Genomic DNA, 20,916 nt, shown 5'->3' with positions numbered 1-20,916 from the left:
TGGGAAGCGACCATTTTCTTGTTCACTGTCAACACTCAAGCCTCCCCACTTCCTTTTCCCTGTTCCCCACCTCTCTTTTGCCCTCTCCGGTATTTCTAAAATTAGACCCATTAGTCAACCCACCACTGCCATACAAGCTTAAATCCTCCCCCACTGCATTATATACTCACTCAGCCAGCAGATTAGTACCATTTCGGCTGAGGTGAAGTCCATCTCTTCTGAACAGCTTTCTCCTTTTCCAAAAGTGATCCCAAAAATCTAAACCCTTCTACACCATCCCTCATGCCAAACATTGACATCCCTGATCTGCCTTTGCCTAAATGGTGAAGCTCGTGTTACAGGTAGTATTTCTGAGATTACTACCCTGGAGGACCTGAAAGTTTGGCTCAAGATAGATTGGAACTTTATGGGAAAAACAAAATGTTAGATAAAGCTTTGTGTGAAGAAATGTCAAGACAGGCTTTTACAGGCTTTTGGTAGCAAGCTGTAATCACTTGTTTTTGTACCAGACAAATTGCAGTAACGGCCTTGGGAAGGGTTGCGCTAGGCTTTAAAATAATCATAATTAAGCTAAAGGCACAGATGGAATGCGAGGGGGGCTGCCCTCCGCAAAATGGAATGCGAGGGGGCTGCCCTCAGAAATGAACCAAAAACTGTACAAGAACTGCTGTTAGATGTATTGATTTTAGCTTACTGTTGTAACTATCAAGAGATACAGTGGTCTTAGCATCGGCCGAGAAATAAACATATGTTAAAGTAACGAGATGTTCGACTGATCATTTCATCCGGACTGGCAGCAAAGAATCCTCAGACCTGCGATTCACCCTACTTCTTAACTCCTGAAACTGGTCATGCAAGACCTCCAAGCTGTGCCTCCTTCTGTTGTTGGATCCCACATGAATCACACATCTGGTTGTTTGCTCTCCCTTTCCAGAAGTTGGCTAGCCGATCCGTTATGTCCCCACACTTGCACTCGGGAGGCAACGGACCAGACGGCACTCACGATCTCTTCTGTAAACTAGACTATGTATCCCTCAAACTATTGAGTCATCCACTACTACCACCTTTCTAATCTGCCTAGGAGTCTCCCTCTCTTTTCCCAGAGTAGCCTCGAACACCAGGGTACTGTGGCTTTCCCCTCGCGTCATCTGCCGCTTGCTCAATTGTGTTGCTTACTTAATAGTCATCTAAAGTTTCATACCTGTTGATCAACTCCAAGGAGTCCTGAGTTTCCTGGACTTATTGTCTTTTTTCCTTTCTGCTATCCCTCACTCCTCCTTGCTTTCACATTGTGGAGTCACCACCCTCTGGTATGACTTTCAGAAACCCCTCTCCCTCTTGTATGGAGCGCAGTGAAGAGAGTCGCTACTACAAATCAGCCACATGTTGTTGAAGGATTGCTACCCCCGGCACTTCATGCAGATATGACTGTCCTGGATGTCTTGTGGAGCCAAAACTTCCCACATCTTGCTGCCACACACAGCACAAGCTTTCCCACAGTCCCTTCCATCTTCACTGATGATACACTGCTGAGGCTCCTCTGTTTCTGAGCTACAAACAATTATCTAACAACCTCCCTCTCTCTTTGGTTCAAGGAGGAGCGGGGGAGGAATAGGAGCGAGGGGAGGGAAGAACTATAGGAATGTATTGTTTGGGGCTTTACTGCTCTTTGACACCGCTCCTCTGTGATTCCCTTCTCAGTTGTGGTGAGCGAGCAGACCTCTCACTACCACCATCTGAATGACATCTATGATGTCAGGCTCTTGGAATTTTGTTTGTCAGATTGCCTCTCTTTCTTCTAAACTGCTGAGAACATAGGCCCATACAACTCAATCTCTTCTCATTGGACAACGTCCTCATCGCAGAATCGTGGACTTTTAACACCCTTCCTCAGGGAAATATAATCTTCCTTGGGTACAGAGACCAAAACTGTGCACAGTACTCCAGGTGTTTCACAGAGTCTTGTACATTTGCAGCAGGACTTCCTTCCCTCTTTTGCTCCAGCCTTCTTGCAATACAGGCCATCATACCATTTGATTTTCTAATTGCTTCCTGTACCTGCATATTAACATTGTGTTTCTTGCACAAGGGCATCCAAATCCTTCTGAACAGCACTTGATCGTTTCTCCCCATTTAAAATTATCAAATTTTCTGTTCTTCCTATCAAAGCAAGTAGTCTCCACATTCTCCGTTACGATCTGTCGTCCCCATAGCTTCCTTTCCCACCTATCCTTGTATTGTCTGCAAAGATAGATATGTTACTTTGTTCCTCCATCTAAATCATTTATGTAAATTATAAATAGCTGAGCCCAAGCATTGTCCGTTGCAATGCCCCATTATTAATAATCTGAAAATGAGAATTAATAACCTGTCCCAAGCTGAAAACGACCTATTTATTGCTACCGTTTTATGCTTTTTTAACCAGTCATCTATCCATGCAAATATATAACCCCTTACTTGCTATGTTTGCAAATATTACTTCAAATAGCATGTGTAATATAGTGTGTTGCTTGTTTGACAAGCGTGTGAGTATGGAGATGAAGCATGACTATAGAATTGTGCTAGACCAGGCAGTACGGCTTCATTGTTGCTTAATTTCCCAAGGGTGCTCTCCCAGACTAAAACATCCTTTAGGTTTGCATTGCTCCCTTTTATTATATGTAATGCTGCAAACGATTATGGACTTTGTGATTTTGCAAGTTTAAATAGTGCACACATTGCACAGATCCCAATTTTTCTTGATATGAATCCTTGCAAAAATGTAGCCGTACAAGGATTTCCAGTGTCCCGCTTCCTTAAGATTTCTATCTGACATAAATTGCTGCCCTCCATGGTCGTGTATGACACATATTCAACGAGTTACTTCTTGACCGGACTGCACATTCATGTGAATATTTGTTTCCATTGGGTAAGCACAAAATACGTTGTAGTTTAAAAGAGGCATATTTTGTATATTTGGATAAGACACTTTAAATTACAACTTTCTTCTGGTCCAGTCCAATTGGTTATGTAACCTGTTAGCTGAACCAAATGTATTTTGAGGATGCTGCGCTTTCGTTAATTACAGGTCTGCTTTCATGCAGGTCACACTTCACGGCCATCAAATTTAGCAATACTCCATTGTACAACAATATTACAGCACTGAGTTGTTTGTAAATGTGTTAGCTTATTGACTGGTTAGGCTGCCGAACTAGTCCTAACATTCCATTGCATTGAGGCTATAAGAACTGGAGTAAGATACTCACCTTTAGTCTAATCTGTCCATCAATTAGATCGGGGCTGATCTGAACCTCATTTCTATTTACCCCTGTATCCCAAGGCTTCCCATTGATCTTGATCTCAAAAGCTCCATTGTTCAGCACCTATAACAGTGATTGACAACCTAGACTAGTGAGTGGGCTGCATGCGTGGCCCTCCTTCATCTCCGTGGGCTGCAAGATTGAAATCAGGCTAGTTCACTAACCATGACCCCAAGAAGAAAATTACATACATTTAATACACCGAATATTTTATAACTAGTTATAGAAAATGCTTAATTTATGTATTAATAGAACTATCATCAACTTAAAATTTTAAAAACAAAAGTAATGTATTGGCGTTGGAAGCAATGTTGTGTTCAATCAACAGGCACCTCACTTCACTTGCCCTTGCTTTATGTATATATTATTTCAGTCTCATCAGTGGGGAAAGAAATTATGTAGTGTGGACAAGCTGGATTTTAGGCCAGTATGTGGAGGAATCAACTAGCTAACATGCCATCCTAAACTTGATATTATGGAATGAGAAGGGGTTAATTAATAATCATGTTGAATTAATCGCGCAGATAGATATAAATGGGTTCGATATAATTGGGGTATAACGGAGATATGGATGCAGGGTGACCAGGGATGGGAACTGCATGTCCTAGGGTATTCAGTATTTAGGAAGGACCGGCATAAAAGAAAAGATGTTGGGTGGTACTGCTGGTTAAAGAGGAAATTAACACAATAGTGAGAATGGATATTAGCTCTGACAGTGTGGAATCTGTATGGGTAGAGTTGTGAAATACCAAGGGGCAAAAAACATTATTGGGTGTCATATATAGACCCTCAATTGCAGTGGTGATGTTGGGAATGGCATTAAACACGAAATTAGAGATGCATGTAATAAGGGAATATCGGAGATCATGGGTGATTTTAATCTTCACATAGATTGGGCAAATTAAATTCGCCACAATGCCGTAGAGGAGGAATTTCTGGAGTGTATACAGGATGGTTTTCTTGACCAATATGTGGAGGAACCAACTAGAGAACAGGCCCCAACGAGAGAGCAGGCCATCTTAGACTGGGTACTGTTAATGAGAAGGGAATCATTGACAATCTGGCTGTGCGAGACCCCTTGGTGATGAGCTACCATAACATGATAGAATTTTTTAGCAAGGTGGAGAGTGAAGCAGTTGATTTGGAGACTAGGGTACTGAATTTTAATAAAGGAAACTATGAAGATATGAGGCGTGAGTTGGCCTTGATAGATTGGGGAGAGTTACTTAAAGGGATGACAGTGGATAGGCAATGGCAAACATTCAAGGAATGCATGGGGGAACTGCAGCAACTGTTCATTCTGTCTGGCACAAAAGCAAAATGGGAAGAGGGCCAATCCATTGCTTACAAAGGAAATTAGAAATAGTATCCGATCCAAGGAAGACGCATCCAGATTGGCCAAGAAAAATAATAGGTCTGAAGATTGGGAGCAGTTTAGAATTCAGCAAAGAAGGACCAAAGAATTGATTAAGAAGGGGAAAATACAGTACGAAAGTAAGCTTGCAGGGAACATAAAGACTGACACTGAGTTTCTATAGATATTGAAGAGAAAGAGATTGATAAAGACAAATGTAGGCACCCTACATACAGAAACAGGGGAATGCAAAATAAAGGACAAAGAAATGGCTGAGCATTTGAATACGTACTTTGGTTCTGTCTTCACAGAAGAGGACACAAATCAGATACCAGAAATGTTGGAGAATGAAAGGTTTAGTGAGAGGGAAGAACTGAGGGAGATCAATATTAGTAGAGAAATGGTACTGGGAAAATTGATGGCATTGAAGGCAGATAAATCCCCATGGCCTGATAATCTGCGTCCCAGACTGCTTAAGGAGGTGGCTCTGGAGATAGTGGATGCATTGGTGGTCATCGTCCGGGATTCTATAGACTCTGGAACAGTCCCTGAAAATTAGAGGGTAGCTAATGTCACTCCAACATTCAAAAAAGGGAGGTAGCGAGAAAAAAAGGAAGTATCGACCAGCAAGCCTAACATCTGGGGCAGCACGGTAGCATTGTGGATAGCACAATTGCTTCACAGCTCCAGGGTCCCAGGTTCGATTCCTGCTTGGGTCACTGTCTGTGCGGAGTCTGCACATCCTCGCCGTGTGTGCGTGGGTTTCCTCCGGGTGCTCCGGTTTCCTCCCACAGTCCAAAGATGTGCAGGTTAGGTGGATTGGCCATGATAAATTGCCCTTAGTGTCCAAAATTGCCCTTAGTGTTGGGTGGGGTTACTGGGTTATGGGGATAGGGTGGAGGTGTTGATCTTGGGTAGGGTGCTCTTTCCAAGAGCCGGTGCAGACTTGATGGACCAAATGGCCTCCTTCTGCACTGTAAATTCTATGATAATCAGTAGTGGGGAAAATTCTTGAATCCATTATCAAGGACTTTATAGCTGAACATTTAGAAAGCAGTGGCAGGATCAGTCAGAGTCCGCATGGATTTATGAAGCGGAAATCATGCTTGACAAACCTGTTGAAATTCTTTGAAGACGTAACCAATACAGTTGACAAAGGGGAGCCAGTCGATGTGGTATACTTGGACTTTCAGAAGGTGTTTGACAAAGTCCCACATAAGAGATTCTTGTGCAAAATCAAAGGGCATGGGATTGAGGTCGATAGAATACTGGTTGGCAGCGAGGAAACAAAGAGTAGGAATTAATGGGTCCTTTTCAAATTGGCAGGCAGAAACTAGTGGGGTGTCACAGTGATCGGTTCTGGGACCCCAGCTATTCGCAATATATATTAATGATTTGGATGCGGGAATAGAATGTAACATCTCAAAGTTTGCAGATGATACCAAGTTGGGTGGGAAGGTGAACTGTGATGAGGATGCAGAGATCCTACAGCATGATCTGGACAGGTTGGGCGAGTGGACAAATCATTGGCAGATGCAGTATAACTTGGATAAGTGTGAGATCACTTTGGAAGCAAAAACAGGAAGGCAGATTATTACCTGAATGGTTGTAAACTGGGAGAGGGGTGTGTGCAGCAGGACTTGGGTGTCCTTGTGCACCAGTCGCTGAAGGTAAGCATGCAGGTGCAGCAGGCGGTAAAGAAGGCTAATGATATGTTGGCCTTCATTGCGAAAGGTTTCGAGTACAGAAGCAGGGATGTGTTGCCGCAATTATACAGGGCCTTGGTGAGACCACACCTGGAATATTGTCTGCAGTTTTTGTCTCCTTTTCTGAGGAAGGATGTTCTTGCTCTTGAGGTGTCAAACCGCGGAGGTTTACCAGACTGATTCCAGGGATGGCGGGACTGCCATATGAGGAGAGATTGACTAGGTTAGGATTGTGCTCGCTGGAGTTCAGAATTGAATGAGGGGGATCTCATAGAGACTTATAAAATTCTAATAGGACTAGACGGGGTAGATGTTCCTGATGGGTGGGTGGGTCCAGAACCAGGGGTCACAGTCTGAGGATTCAGAGTAAACCATTTCGGACAGAGATGAGACATTTCTTCACCCATAAAGTGGTGAGCCTGTAGAATTCATTACCACAGGAAGTAGTTGATGCTAAAACATTGAATATATTCAAGAGGCGGCTACATATAGCACTTGGGGCGAATGGCATCAAAGGTTATGGGGAGAAAGCAGGATTAGGCTATTGAGTTGGATGATCAGCCATGATCGGGTAAATGGCGGAGCAGGCTCGGAGGGCCCAAAGGCCTTCTCCTGCTCCTATCTTCTATGAATCTATGTTGTGCGGAGTAATTTAGGGAACACTGACTATAACATGATAGAATTCTACTTTTGGATAGAAAGCAAAGTCTGATATGAAACCAGAATCTTAAATATGAACAAAACTACGAGGTATGAGGCATGAGTTGGCTAAGATAGTTCAGGGGATGACGGTGGCTAGGCATTGGTTAATGTTTAATAAATTCATCTATGTATTGAAACAGTTATACATTCTTTTCTGGTGCAGAAACACAGCAAGAAAAGCAGCCCAATCAAGGCATGCAAAATAAATTATGGATAGTATTAGATCCAAAGTGAAGTCATCCAAAGTGATGTCATATAAAGTTGCCCGAAAAAGTAGCAAGGCTGAGGATTGGGAGCAGATCAGAATTCAGCAAAGGGGGATCGAGACATTGATTAAGCAGGGAAAAATAGAGTACGAAGGTACACTTGCAAGTATCATAAAAGCTTCTGAAAGTATATAAGAAGAAAAAGATTAGTGAAGGCAAATGTAGGCCCCTTGTCCAAAACAGGAGAATTTATAATGGAGAACAAAGAAATAGAGCAATTAATATTAAGATCCCCGCTGATGTTAATTGCTAGCATATTCCAAATCCCAGAAGAGAAGCTGGAATGCTGGTTCTTAATTATAGACTTTTATAAATCTCTATGAGATCCCCCTCATTCAATTCTGAACTCCAGCGAGAACAATCCTAACCTAGTCAATTATAGAATTGCAATTTGGTTTGATGTGAGGAAAGATATGAAGGCCAGTGAATAATGTTCCAGTCTTGTAGTAATTTTAAACAAAAATAAATGTTGATTAAATAATAGAACACACAACAACGGCAACCACAAACATACACCTCTGCCTTATTGGCAATACACATTACCTTTAAATTGACCCAGTTCCAAACCTTCTATTAACCTAGTCTCGGAGCTAAACCTCTCCAAACAACATCCCATAGATTTCAAAATTATCCAAAATCCAGCAATAGTCAGTACCTACATTTCCATTGGGGTTGCTTTTGGCTTAGATTGGAGACAAAATAGCTCCTCCAATAAGAATCTCCGAGCACTTGTTTGTTTGGGGTGAACATAGTTTCCTGTAGCTGTGAGCTTATAATCTATCTATAGGATGAACTCTGCCACGGATAAGTGCTTTTTCTTTTGACCTTTTCTTAACAGCCACCTTTCTTAGAATGCAAGTCTGAAATTCAACTTTATCTTTTTGAATGTCTTCCATTTTTGCTTGAGCAGTTTCACACCTAAATCCTGCTCTGTTGCAATCTAACTCCATAATCCCACAATACGTTGGGTTAACAAAAATCTATGAATCTCAGGTTTGAAGTTAATAATTGTTCTCACTTCCAGTTATGGAAGAGTTTTTGAGGTGTAAACAAGCTTGGAGAATTGCTCACCAAATTTAAGCATGCAAGAGATTAGACTTGAGGCATTTGCTGCTCTGTATGAGTGTTTGAGATTAAAGTCTTGTCAATAATAGATTTAGTGAGTTATCCAACATATTACTGTGTCTAGCTTTTCAAATCTTGCTTTTTTAAGGGTAAAAGGACTTACCCAACAACATGGACCCCGTTCCTAAAAGGCACAGTTTCTGGGAGTTTCAGATCTGCTCAATTTCAGCAAACTAGAACATTGAATTATAACTTTTTTGACTGTCTATTACTCAACAGATTTTTTGACTAAGCGGAATTGCATGTTTTTAACTGCCATGAGAAGGATTTTTCTCTTCCTTTCCTGGGCACTTGCTGGAATATAACTCCATTGGCATCAGGCATCTTTCAGTACCATGCCAAGTTGTCATATGCATACCTGGACCATAAACATTGGCTGGCCATATTTGATTTTGCGAGGTACCAGCCAAGCTTGTGAGATTGGAAACCATGCATGAAGAGGAACTTATTGGTTTGTACACCATGTTCCACAACGCCAGATTACAGCGTCTGCAAGTTGCATATCCCGCAAGTTCCATATACCACAATAGAATTTCCATTCCTTCAGTTAATCATTTCCCTTCTGCTTCCCAAACACCTGACAAAAACTGTTACATTTGGAGCAAAAATCAATGGATACGTTCTAACAGGAATGCCCCTTTTCCCAGTTGAGGGCGGAGGAGCCATTTACAACTTCCCGTCTGATACCCTGACGGAGATCAGACTAACTTAATGATTAAGCTGATTTTAACATGCCTGCAGTAACTAAATTTGTGTTTAAGTTGCTATTTCTTTTCATTGCAAATAACTCGCCTTGTGAAACATCTTTTAATGGTTGACTTTATATTGTGTTACAACAGATGATATAATTAAATTGAATAAACAGCAGCGGAATGTAAAGAAAGCTCTGCCGTTAAAAGGAAAGCAGGCATTAAATGGATCTTTCCCATTCAAGATGCAACAGAAAAGATCAAGCAGTTGGCGTGGAATCCCACAGCGATTTGGTAAGTTTAGAATTTGTGAAGCTGCTATTAAAATGTTTTTATTGAAGTTTTTCATTTTGTACACTGTACAATAGACAAGGATGTGTGGATTGGGTACAATATACAAAATCTCTCCATTTGGCATCGGCCCACCCTCACCCCGCTCCTTTGTTTTAGGGTACTTTATTAGGTCACATATTTTACAGTTGATAATTGTCATCTATTTACATGTGTGCAGCTTTTATCATTACCATCAGCTATCTTTTTATCTGGGAGCCCCAGAATTAAGAATAAGGGATCAAATTCTAAGGCTGTACTGAACATAATCTTTATTGTCACAAGTAGGCTTACATTAACACTGCCATGAAAGTTACCGTGAAAAGTCCCTCGTTGCGACATTCCAATGCCTTTATACGGAGGGAGAATTCAGAATGTCTAAATTACCTAAAGCACGTCTTTGGGACTTGTGCGAGGAAATCGGAGCACCTGGAGGAAACCCACGCAGACACATCATCTCAAGATCATGTGCACCAGACTAGTCAGATTTAATTTTGACACAGGACTCAACACAAATGTATGAAGTCTCCAGAGAACGATAGAAAAGTCACAGCACAGAAGGAGCCCCTTCAGCCCATCTTGTCCCTGCCAGCCCTAGGCCACCCAGTTGTCCTTTCTAATCCCACCTTCCTGGACTACTTTGCATTTGAACAGTGAGGATATGATAGTGTCAAACCTGTGTCTTAAGCTTGGCGTGATATGCAAATTGTGAAATATTATAAATTGAGTCGTCTCTGTTCTATTACTGACTGAGATTCTATTGGCATTTTCCCACTTATTGTCCCAAGTCGCATCAGTATTCACTGCAACGTCTTTTTCCCAAGACCACAGAGTCTCTAGTATATTCACACAGGATCCAGAGCATTGTGTCATCAAACTTACTAATTAATTGCTTAAGTTTCCTCAATATCAGGATTGTCTCCACTGGGAAACATTAGCGTTGAGATGCAGAGATGTCGTCTTGGGGAATGTCCAAATTACCTACTAGCACGTCTTGTGGGAGGAAACCGGAGCACCCGAAGGAAACCCACGCAGACACAGGGAGAACGTGCAGACTCCACACAGACAGTGAATCAAGCCAGGAATCAAACCTGGGAGCCTGGTGCTGTGAAGCCATAATGCTAACCACTATGCTACCGTGCATAGACCCCGGCATTCTTGAGGATAAAACACTCCTTATAATCCTCAATTACTAAATCATCCCCATTTGGATGATAAATAACAATACCGTTATGGCGAGGGATAGTGTCCAGCATTTACAGTGAACTGCAGATTGTTACTTCAAATTATTGTCTTTCACAGAGTTCACAAAGGCCTTAGCTAGATTGTCAAACATCTTCACAGACTCCACCCTTAGGGAAGCAGCATATAGCAGGGCATATTGCACTCCAATAGCTTTCAGCATTTTTGTAACTTCATCAAAACCCTTGTGCATCAGTTTTATTGCCACTGAGAAATTTTGGAAGAAAGAGACCTTCGCTCCATCATAGAGCAAGGCTCTGATTGTCCCTAGGCCTCAGAGACCGGATACAATGTGACTTTCTAACTTAATATGCCCAGCTTTCATATCCAGATGTAACAAATGTGGCAGCCAGCTCTCAAAGTATTTAACTGGGAGCTCATCCATAGCTCCTGGTAAACCAACAACCTGGACATTTATCTCTGGCTTCAGTTTTCCAGATGGTACAGGAATTCTGACATACCATGTAGCTGCTTTTCCAAGGATTGCAAGCTGGTCTCAACCAAGGAAGTTGTATTTTCAACAGTAAGGATTCTCACTTCCGCTTCATCGAGCCATTTACTAGTATTCTGCAGTTCTATTGCATGAGCATTGATATTCTGCGCCAATGAGCTCAGTTTCTTGTCAATGACCATAATAATATTAGAAGTCATCAGCTGTCTTACCTTCAAGAGTGCCGGACCGAGAGCCCATTCTAAGATCAAGTCATTATGTTGATTCTGTTGTGAGATCGTGTCTAATAGGTAAACTGCCTATTTACAGTCCATGGCCATCTCTTACTTTTAAGAAAACCATTCCTCTCCAAAGTTCACTTGCCTCGCTTGCCAGCAGCTGGAAAATGGAAGCAACACTGCCCTGTGATTTGCCGCCAAAAGCACAACCTGGAGGCCGCTTAACGTCAAGTGTGCGTGTAGGGCGCATGACATGCTCTCTGCTGCTGCTTTTTTGAAACGATTACACAACTTAATTTATTTTCATTTAAAGGGCTGCAGCGGCCGCCACACTTTTTTTTGTTTGCAATAAGTATTTTATTTTGAACAGTTAGGCATCATAGATCACAACATAACCAAGAGTAAAGAGTATTATTTCAGGTTGTATCGCAATCTAGCTTTAAAAATCCATCATTTTTCCAGAATGTAATTTCATTATAATTCACATCAAAATGCAAAAATGGTAAATATTTTCAAGATAGCAATTTTGAAATGTGACACAGAAGTTTAAGGCTCCAAGATAAAACACTGAAGCATGCATTCTCCAAACATCCTGCGTGAATGCCAGAATAACCTACACACTTTTCAGGATTCATGGCATTTTGCAACAAAGTTCAGTTTATATCACGAGGGGTCTCCTTCTCAGTAGAGACAGGGACTTATTTTCAAAATGCCATCTCGGATACTACAATAAAATGGAAAAAGCTGTGGACACAACTCCTCAGAATAACCACATTGACTGTCATTTCCAAGCCCGCAATCAATGCGGCCCCAGGGGTTCCAAAATGCAACCTTGGATACGAAAAAGAATGTAAAAAGTCATGGACACAGCTCCTGACGTTAACCTTACTGACTGTCATTTACGAGCCTGGCACTCAGTGCGGCCCAGGGCTTTATCAAATACAGCCCCCCCCCCCCAAAAAAAACAAAACTGTGCCCAGTGATCCTCCAAAACCAACCCAGGAGCTCCGTCTCCCCCAGAGCGGGAGGCTGGTGGGTGCTCAGTGACCAAGGTCCGTCTCAGCAGATGACTCTTAGGCCCATACAAGCCTCATTTCCCCAAATAAAGGAGCTGGAGGAACGGCGCGGCCAATTGTTCTGTGACCCACCCGCGGGTCGCGACCCTGAGTTTGAAAAACCTTGGGGCAGCAGGGTGGTGCACTGCTGCCTCACGCCGTCGAGGACCCAAGTTTGATCCCGGCCCGGGGTTACTAAGTTTGCACATTCTCTCGGTGTTTGCATGGGTCTCACCCCCACAATCCAACAGTGTCCAGAGTAACTGGATTGGACACGCTAAATTGCCCCTTAATTGGTTGGGGTGATTCCCAGTTACAGGAAGTTTATCCATCGAAGGGTTAAGATGACAGTTGAAGTCCCCACCTACAAAGGAATTGGTTGATGCTAATTCAATGAAGGTCATGAAGACTGTAGTAACAAAATCAAGAGAATAATTTGGGGGACCACAGACATTCATTATTGAGACATTTCCCCCATACAAATTATGAAGACAGAAACCCAGTTAGAACCTACAATAGGAAGATGAACCCCAGAAATGCACAGGGCATGATAAATCGATGTTTTCCATGTGACTCTCAATACCATTATGCTTTCAACTGTCCAACTCGTTATGATAGAGTGTTTGAAGCGACACATGACACGGAAGAGTCAGAAGAGGAAAAAGATAGTGACCAGAAAGAAGGCATTGTCCTATTGACGAGCAATTTTACGCCGGTAATGAGGGTGTTGGTTGCAGAATCCTTCAACTGTGCTGTATTGGACAGTGGCTGCACATCTACTGTGTGTGGAATTGACTGGTTAAAATGTTACCTGGACTCTTTGAATGCTGAAAATCGTAACTAGGTTAAGGAATTTCAACGTTTCAGGTTTGGGGATGATAATACTCTGAAGTCGCTGAAAAAAGTGGTGATCCCTTGCAATATTGCCGGAGTGAATCATTTCATTAGCACGGATGTTGTATCAAGTGAGATGCTTCTGAGCAGACCATCGATGAAGAAAGCACACATGAAACTGGATATGGAACAGGATAAGGCAACAGTTTTTGGAAAGACTGTGGACTTACAATTTACACAGTCGGGACACTATTGTATTCCATTACTGACAAATAATCATAGATTATCATAGAATTTACAGTGCAGAAGGAGGCCATTCGGCCTATCGAGTCTGCACGGCTCTTGGAAAGAGCACCCTACCCAAGGTCAACACATCCACCCTATCCCCATAACCCAGCAACCCCACCCAACACTAAGGGCAATTTTGGACACTAAGGGCAATTTATCATAGCCAATCCACCTAACCTGCACATCTTTGGACTGGGAGGAAACCGGAGCACCCGGAGGAAACCCACGCACACACGGGGAGGATGTGCAGACTCCGCACAGACAGTGACCCAAGCCGGAATCGAACCTGGGACCCTGGAGCTGTGAAGCAATTGTGCTATCCACAATGCTACCGTGCTGCCCCATTTCAAGTAGAGTGGTTAAGGATGTGTTAATGGCAGTTGAAAGTGGGACTTTAGCTGATAAACTTGTGGTATTAAAACTGCATAGGCAATTTGCACATCCGTCTCCTCGGAGGCTGAAAAATTTATTAAAGGATACAGGGGTAAAGGATGACGACTATACTAAACTGATAGAACAGGTTAGTGACCGCTGTGAAGTTTGTAGGAAGTACAGAAAGACACCAGCACGACCAATAGTGACCCTACCTTTGGCCAGGGATTTTAACGACATTGTGGCCATGGACCTTAAGATCTGGGATAAAGCAAATAATATATTTATTTTGCATTTTGTAGATTTAGCAACCAGATTTAGTCAATCAACGATTGTACGAAGTAAAGAAAAGAGAGTAATTCTGGATCAAATCGTGGAAAAATGGATAGGGACAGGAATGGGTCCACCGGCAAAATTCCTTACGGATAATGAGGGAGAATTTGCGAATGATGAGTTTAGGGATATGTGTGAAAACATGAATATCAGAGTTATGAATACGGCTGCAGAAAGTCCATTTAGTAATGGTGTCTGTGAAAGAAATCATGCTGTCATCGATGACATGCTTCGGAAAATTTTGGCAGATCGACCAAATTGCAGGCTAAATTTAGCTTTAGCATGGGCAGTACATGCAAAGAATTCATTGCAGATGGTTGGGGGCTATAGTCCTTATCAATTAGTGTTTGTTAGAAATCCTAAAATTCCGACCATTTTGGATGACCAGCCTCCAGCTTGGGAGGGGACTACAATTAGCTCTGGTTTTGCTGAACATTTAAATGCATTACATAGCAGTAGAAAAGCTTTTTTGGAAGCCTAAGTCTCTGAAAGAATTCGCAGAGCTTTAAGACATAACGTACGGCCATCAGGTGCCGTTTTTCAGCAAGGAGACATGGTATACTATAAGAGAGACAATTCTAATGAATGGAAAGGCCCAGGGAAGATCATGGGCATAGATGGCAAAACAATTATTTTGCAACATGGTAATCAAACTGTTAGGGTCCATTTATCAAGTATAATGGGTACAGATTATAACTCTTCAAATTTAGACAGAGCAGACAGACATGACGAGGAACCAGAGTCATCTGGTACGCATGTGTTACAGAACTATGATGTGGAGATGCCGGCGTTGGACTGGGGTGAGCACAGTACGAAGTCTTACAACACCAGGTTAAAGTCCAACAGGTTTGTTTCGATGTCACTAGCTTTCGGAGCGCTGCTCCTTCCTCAGGTGAATGAAGAGGTCTGTTCCAGAAACACATATATAGACACATTCAAAGATGCCAGACAATGTTTGGAATGCGAGCATTAGCAGGTGATTAAATCTTTACAGATCCAGAGATGGGGTAACCCCAGGTTAAAGAGGTGTGAATCGTCTCAAGCCAGGACAGTTGGTAGGATTTCGCAGGCCAGATGGTGGGGGATGAATGTAATGTGACATGAACCGGGACCTGGGATTCATGTCACATTACATTCATCCCCCACCATCTGGCCTGCGAAATCCTACCAACTGTCCTGGCTTGAGACAATTCACACCTCTTTAACCTGGGGTTACCCCATCTCTGGATCTGTAAAGATTTAATCACCTGCTAATGCTCGCATTCCAAACATTGTCTGGCATCTTTGAATTTGTCTATATATGTGTTTCTGGAACAGACCTCTTCATTCACCTGAGGAAGGAGCAGCGCTCCGAAAGCTAGTTACAGAACGATGAGGACCAATTAACTGATATAGACAGTTTTTCTGTGGAGGAACACAACACTTCTGGTGAATTAAAACAGGCCATTTTTCCGAAAGGGCAACTGCCAAAAGTTGGTACAAAAGTGACATACTTGCCTGAAGGGTCTAGTCAATGGAAGGATGCAACTGTTATTAGTAGAGCAGGGAAGGCCACTGGAAAGTATAAACATTGGTTGAATGTACAGCACTCAGGGGAAGGAGTCAAGACGATGGATTGGGAAAACGAAGTTCAAAAATGGAGGGCACAGAAACGCAGTGCCAGTTCAGATAGTCCATCGGATAGTGAACAGGTCCGCAGGACAAGTTCGAGAACTATTGAAAGGACATTCCACAGCAGAAGGGAAAGGTCAAGCAGTAGCAGTACAGAACGAGATACCAGGCGGGAGAGGGGACGTAATTTGTCAAGATCTAGGAACATGAGTAAGACTACGAATACTAATAGGAGTAGAAGCCCACATGCACGTGAGATTTTGGTGGCTTCAAATAAATTAGATGAAAAAGTTATTAAAGAAGTTAAACAAACAGCAAAAATTGCATAGTTGGAGTGAATTTGGGGTATACACAGAAGTACCGGATAGGGGACAAAGAACTCTATCCCACAGATGGATTTGCATGGAAAAGGTTCTTCCGGGTGGAACTTATACGGCAAAGGCCAGGCTCGTGGCAAGGGGATTTGAAGAAAACAGAAGATCAGGATTTAAGGGTAGATTCACCTACAGCAGTAACGGTTATTTTAAAGATCTTCTTGGCTCTATTATCCACAAAGGCATGGGAATGCAAATCTATAGATATAAAAGCTGCCTTTTTGCAGGGGCATCAGCTCCAGAGAGACATTTTTCTCCGTCTTCCTAAAGAAGCAGCTAACACAGAAGGGGTACTCTGGAAGTTGAACACATGTGTATATGGATTAAATTATGCATCTAGAGTCTGGTATTTTTCGGTAAGGTCAGTTTTGTTAAAGTTAGGCTGTTGCCAGTTGAAAGCAGATCCTGCAATGTTTTACTGGCACTATAAAGGAAATCTTTCTGGCATTTTTATGATGCATGTCGATGATTTTTTGTGGGGTGGGACTAGTGATTTTGAAGCTATTGTAATCTCTGGTTTGAGGAAAGAATTCAGGGTTGGAAGTCAGGCTTCCGGTGCATTTAAATATATTGGACTGGAAATTGGACAGACTAAGTTAGGGGTAACTTTACGTCAGCAATCTTATTTGGAAAGCATCACCCCAATAGCAATTCGTCGTGGCCGAGTTTCACAAAAAGACGCAATGGTTTCAAAGATGGAAAAAGAGCAACTGCGAAGTTTAATTGGGCAACTGAACTGGTTAGGTAGACAGACTAGACCGGACGTGAGTTTTGATGTCTTAGAGTTGAGTACAAAAATGAATGATCCCAAAGTGGAAGACATAATAAGAGCAAATAAAGCGTTGGCCAAACTAAAAATGCAGGAGTGTGTTTTGAAGTTCCCGGTTTTAGGTGACCTTAAGCACTTGAAACTCATAGTTTATATTGATGCGTCCTACGCAAATTTATGTGATGGGGTTTCAAGTGCAGGAGGTTTTATAATTTTCCTTTTGGGGAACAATGATAAATGTTGCCCACTTGTGTGGGAAACAAAGAAAATAAGGAGAGTGGTAAACAACACTTTGGCTGCTGAGACGTTAAGCCTTGTAGAGGGGGTGGATATGGCTTTTTATGTAAGTATGATATTGACAGAAATTTTGGGATTAGGGGATTTGGGTAATATACCTATTGACTGTCTATTGACAATAAATCCCTGTAGGAAAATGTGCACTCTACAAAAAGTGTCAATGAAAAGAGGTTACGGATAGACATCGCAAGTTTGAAGCAGATGTTGGACAGAGGGGAAATAACAAAAATTAAATGGGAAATAACAAAAATTAAATGGGTCGACAGGAGCTATCAACTGTCAGACTGTTTTACGAAAAGAGGGGCTAGTTCACAGAAACTTTTGGATATTGTTAATGCAGGGCGCTTGTTTCTGTGACTTTTTTTTTTCTTTCTCGTCCAAACAAAACAAAAAAGGGATGGGGGACATCATGTGTGTGTTTTTGAGTTTCTTAATTTTGTTTTCACCTAATTATTTTTTTCCATGGAAGGGGAGACTGTTAAGTAATGGGTTAAGAGACATTGCAATTAGTTCTCATTTATGTTAAGTATCCATTAATTGACACTGATATGTAAAGGGGCTTCAGGTGGCCTCTGTCAGGTGGTGCATTGTGAAGAGTTTTGTGCAGAGGCTGTGGAAGTGAAATAAATGGTGTTTGGTGAAAAGGCACAAGAACTTTAGACTCTTCATTTCACAGCAACTAAAACGTATAACATGGATTACCCTACACTGCCTGGATGAGTGCAGCTCTACAACACCCAAGAAGCTCGACACCATCCAGGACAAAGGAGCCCACTTGATTGCTGCTCTTTTTACAAGTATTCCAACCCCCCACCACTGACGAACAATGGCAGTCATGTGTACCATCTACAAGTAACTCACCAAGGTCCCACAGACAGCACCTTCCAAACCCACGACCACCACCATCTGGAAGGAGAAGAGCCACAGATACCTGGGAACCACCCCACCTGGAGGTTCTCCTCCATGCCACTCACCACCCTGACTTGGAAATATATCGCCGTTCCTTCGCTGCCGTTGAGGCAATGTTTTGGAGCTCCTTCCCTAACAGCACAATGGATGTACCTACACCTCGAGGACTGCAGCGGTTCAAGAAGCCAACTCGCCACCACCTGAAGGGCAACTAGGGATGGGCAATAAATGCTGGCCTAATCCGCGATGCCCACACCAAAATGAATTAAAGAAACATCTGGGATAGCCAGAGAAAAGATTTCCAAAGTTAAAAGAAATTTAGAACCAGGCGAATTCTGACCTGAACCGGCTGTGCTAGTGACCCGTGTATCGAACTTTCCTGGGGGTGTATGTCAAATGGATGTAGAAGGAAATTTGCATTAAGGTTGAGGAATATAAGTAACCATTCATTTACTATCTTCAACACAACTGTCTAAGAGAGAATGTTGTTATTAATATTCAGGTTTGATATTTGTGTAGCAAATAATTTACTTTAAACATTGAACTCTGTTTTAGTTAATACTTGGGTTTTCAAATTTCCAAAATAGATTTAAATAAACTGTTACTCTACTGGGACCGTAACATCGAACTGCATGAATTGGATTCCATTTTATCTTCTTCAAAAATGATCACCATGGTGTATGTAAGAAGTGCATTCCATGGAAATTAGGCATTTTGTTGGTGCTAAATTGTGTATTTCTCGAGCCCAATATTTTCTGAGAATTCTCTTGTGGTATTAAGGTGAGCATACAGATTGAAAATGAAAAGAAAAGCAATGCTTTCTTAAACCATTATAGGCACAGCTGTGAACAGACAGGTACCAATGGGAAAGAGGAGAGGTTCTGGACCGTGGAGGAAGCGGTTTCAGGGTGTAATAACTGGCCTGGCAGCAAGAAAAGCTTTAATGCTACGAAAGTGGATCAACCCACTAAACAGGTCGTCTCTAAGTCAGAAGGTAAATTGTCGTGTTTCATTACTTACTTTTATTATTTATAATGCATTCACATTTTGAGACTAATTATTTGTGCAATGAAATGTGAAGGTTTTATGATTGGTCATTATTGTGACAACAGTTCATTGAAATCAATGGGAAAAGTAAGCTTGGTGTTTCTACTTGATTCAGAAGATGGAGTAGTTAGCTATAACAATTTTAACAGGAATGCCTGTTCTACTTTGTTCCAGAAATAAGCTGTAAACTGTCTCAGCCAGTTAAAACAAATACAACTAAAAGACTAGAACATAGAACATAGAAAATACAGCACAGAACAGGCCCTTCGGCCCACGATGTTGTGCCGAACCTTTGTCCTAGATTAATCATAGATTATCATTGAATTTACAGTGCAGAAGGAGGCCATTCGGCCGTCTGAGTCTGCACCGGCTCTTGGAACGAGCACCCTACCCAAAGTCAACACCTCCACCCAACACTAAGGGCAATTTATCATGGCCAATCCACCTAACCTGCACATCTTTGGACTGTGGGAGGAAACCGGAGCACCCGGAGGAAACCCACGCAGACACTGAGAGGATGTGCAGACTCCGCACAGACAGTGACCCGAGCCGGAATCGAACCTGGGACCCTGGAGCTGTGAAGCAATTGTGCTATCCACAATGCTCCCGTGCTGCCCTTAAGAACAAATAAATCGACACTATATAATTTTACCGTAATCCATGTACCTATCCAAGAGCTGCTTGAAGGTCCCTAATGTTTCCGACTCAACTACTTCCACAGGCAGTGCATTCCATGCCCCCACTACTCTCTGGGTAAAGAACCTACCTCTGACATCCCCCCTATATCTTCCACCATTCACCTTAAATTTATGTCCCCTTGTAATGGTTTGTTCCATCCGGGGAAAAAGTCTCTGACTGTCTACTCTATCTATTCCCCTGATCATCTTATAAACCTCTATCAAGTCGCCCCTTATCCTTCTCCGTTCTAATGAGTAAAGGCCTAGCACCCTCAACCTTTCCTCGTAAGACCTACTCTCCATGCCAGGCAACATCCTGGTAAATCTCCTGTGCACCTTTTCCAAAGTTTCCACATCCTTCCTAAAATGAGGCGACCAGAACTGTAAACAGCACTCCAAATTTGGCCTTACCAAAGTTTTGTACAGCTGCATCATCACCTCACGGCTCTTAAATTCAATCCCTCTGTTAATGAACGCTAGCACACCATAGGCCTTCTTCACAGCTCTATCCACTTGAGTGGCAACTTGCAAAGATGTATGAACATAGACCCCAAGATCTCTCTGCTCCTCCACATTGCCAAGAACTCTACCGTTAACCCTGTATTCCGCATTCATATTTGTCCTTCCAAAATGGACAACCTCACACTTTTCAGGGTTAAACTCCATCTGCCACTTCTCAGCCCAGCTCTGCATCCTATCTATGTCTCTTTGCAGCCGACAACAGCCCTCCTCACTATCCACAACTCCACCAATCTTCATATTGTCTGCAAATTTACTGACCCACCCTTCAACTCCCTCATTCAAGTCATTAATGAAAATCACAAACAGCAGAGGACCCAGAACTGATCCCTGCGGTACGCCATTGGTAACTGGGATCCAGGCTGAATATTTGCCATCCACCACCACTCTCTGACTTCTATTGGTTAGCCAGTTCGTTATCCAACTGGCCACATTTCCCACTATCCCAT

At 42.4% G+C, this 20,916-nt stretch overlaps 1 protein-coding gene across 2 annotated transcripts in view; it reads left to right on the top strand.

Moving 5' to 3' along the window:
• The window catches only part of LOC140389717 (UAP56-interacting factor-like), a 48,105-nt gene that overhangs the window by 5,375 nt on the left and 21,814 nt on the right, over positions 1 to 20,916 (top strand). For both annotated transcript variants that reach the window (XM_072474163.1, XM_072474162.1), the window contains exons 2-3: positions 9,292 to 9,435; positions 19,061 to 19,218. In XM_072474163.1, the coding sequence (XP_072330264.1) occupies positions 9,292 to 9,435; positions 19,061 to 19,218 (302 nt within the window). The remainder of the gene's footprint in view (positions 1 to 9,291; positions 9,436 to 19,060; positions 19,219 to 20,916) is intronic.

Source organism: Scyliorhinus torazame, chromosome 14, assembly GCF_047496885.1.
Source record: "Scyliorhinus torazame isolate Kashiwa2021f chromosome 14, sScyTor2.1, whole genome shotgun sequence".
NCBI lineage: Eukaryota > Metazoa > Chordata > Chondrichthyes > Carcharhiniformes > Scyliorhinidae > Scyliorhinus > Scyliorhinus torazame.
This window is presented reverse-complemented; position numbering and strand designations above follow the sequence as displayed.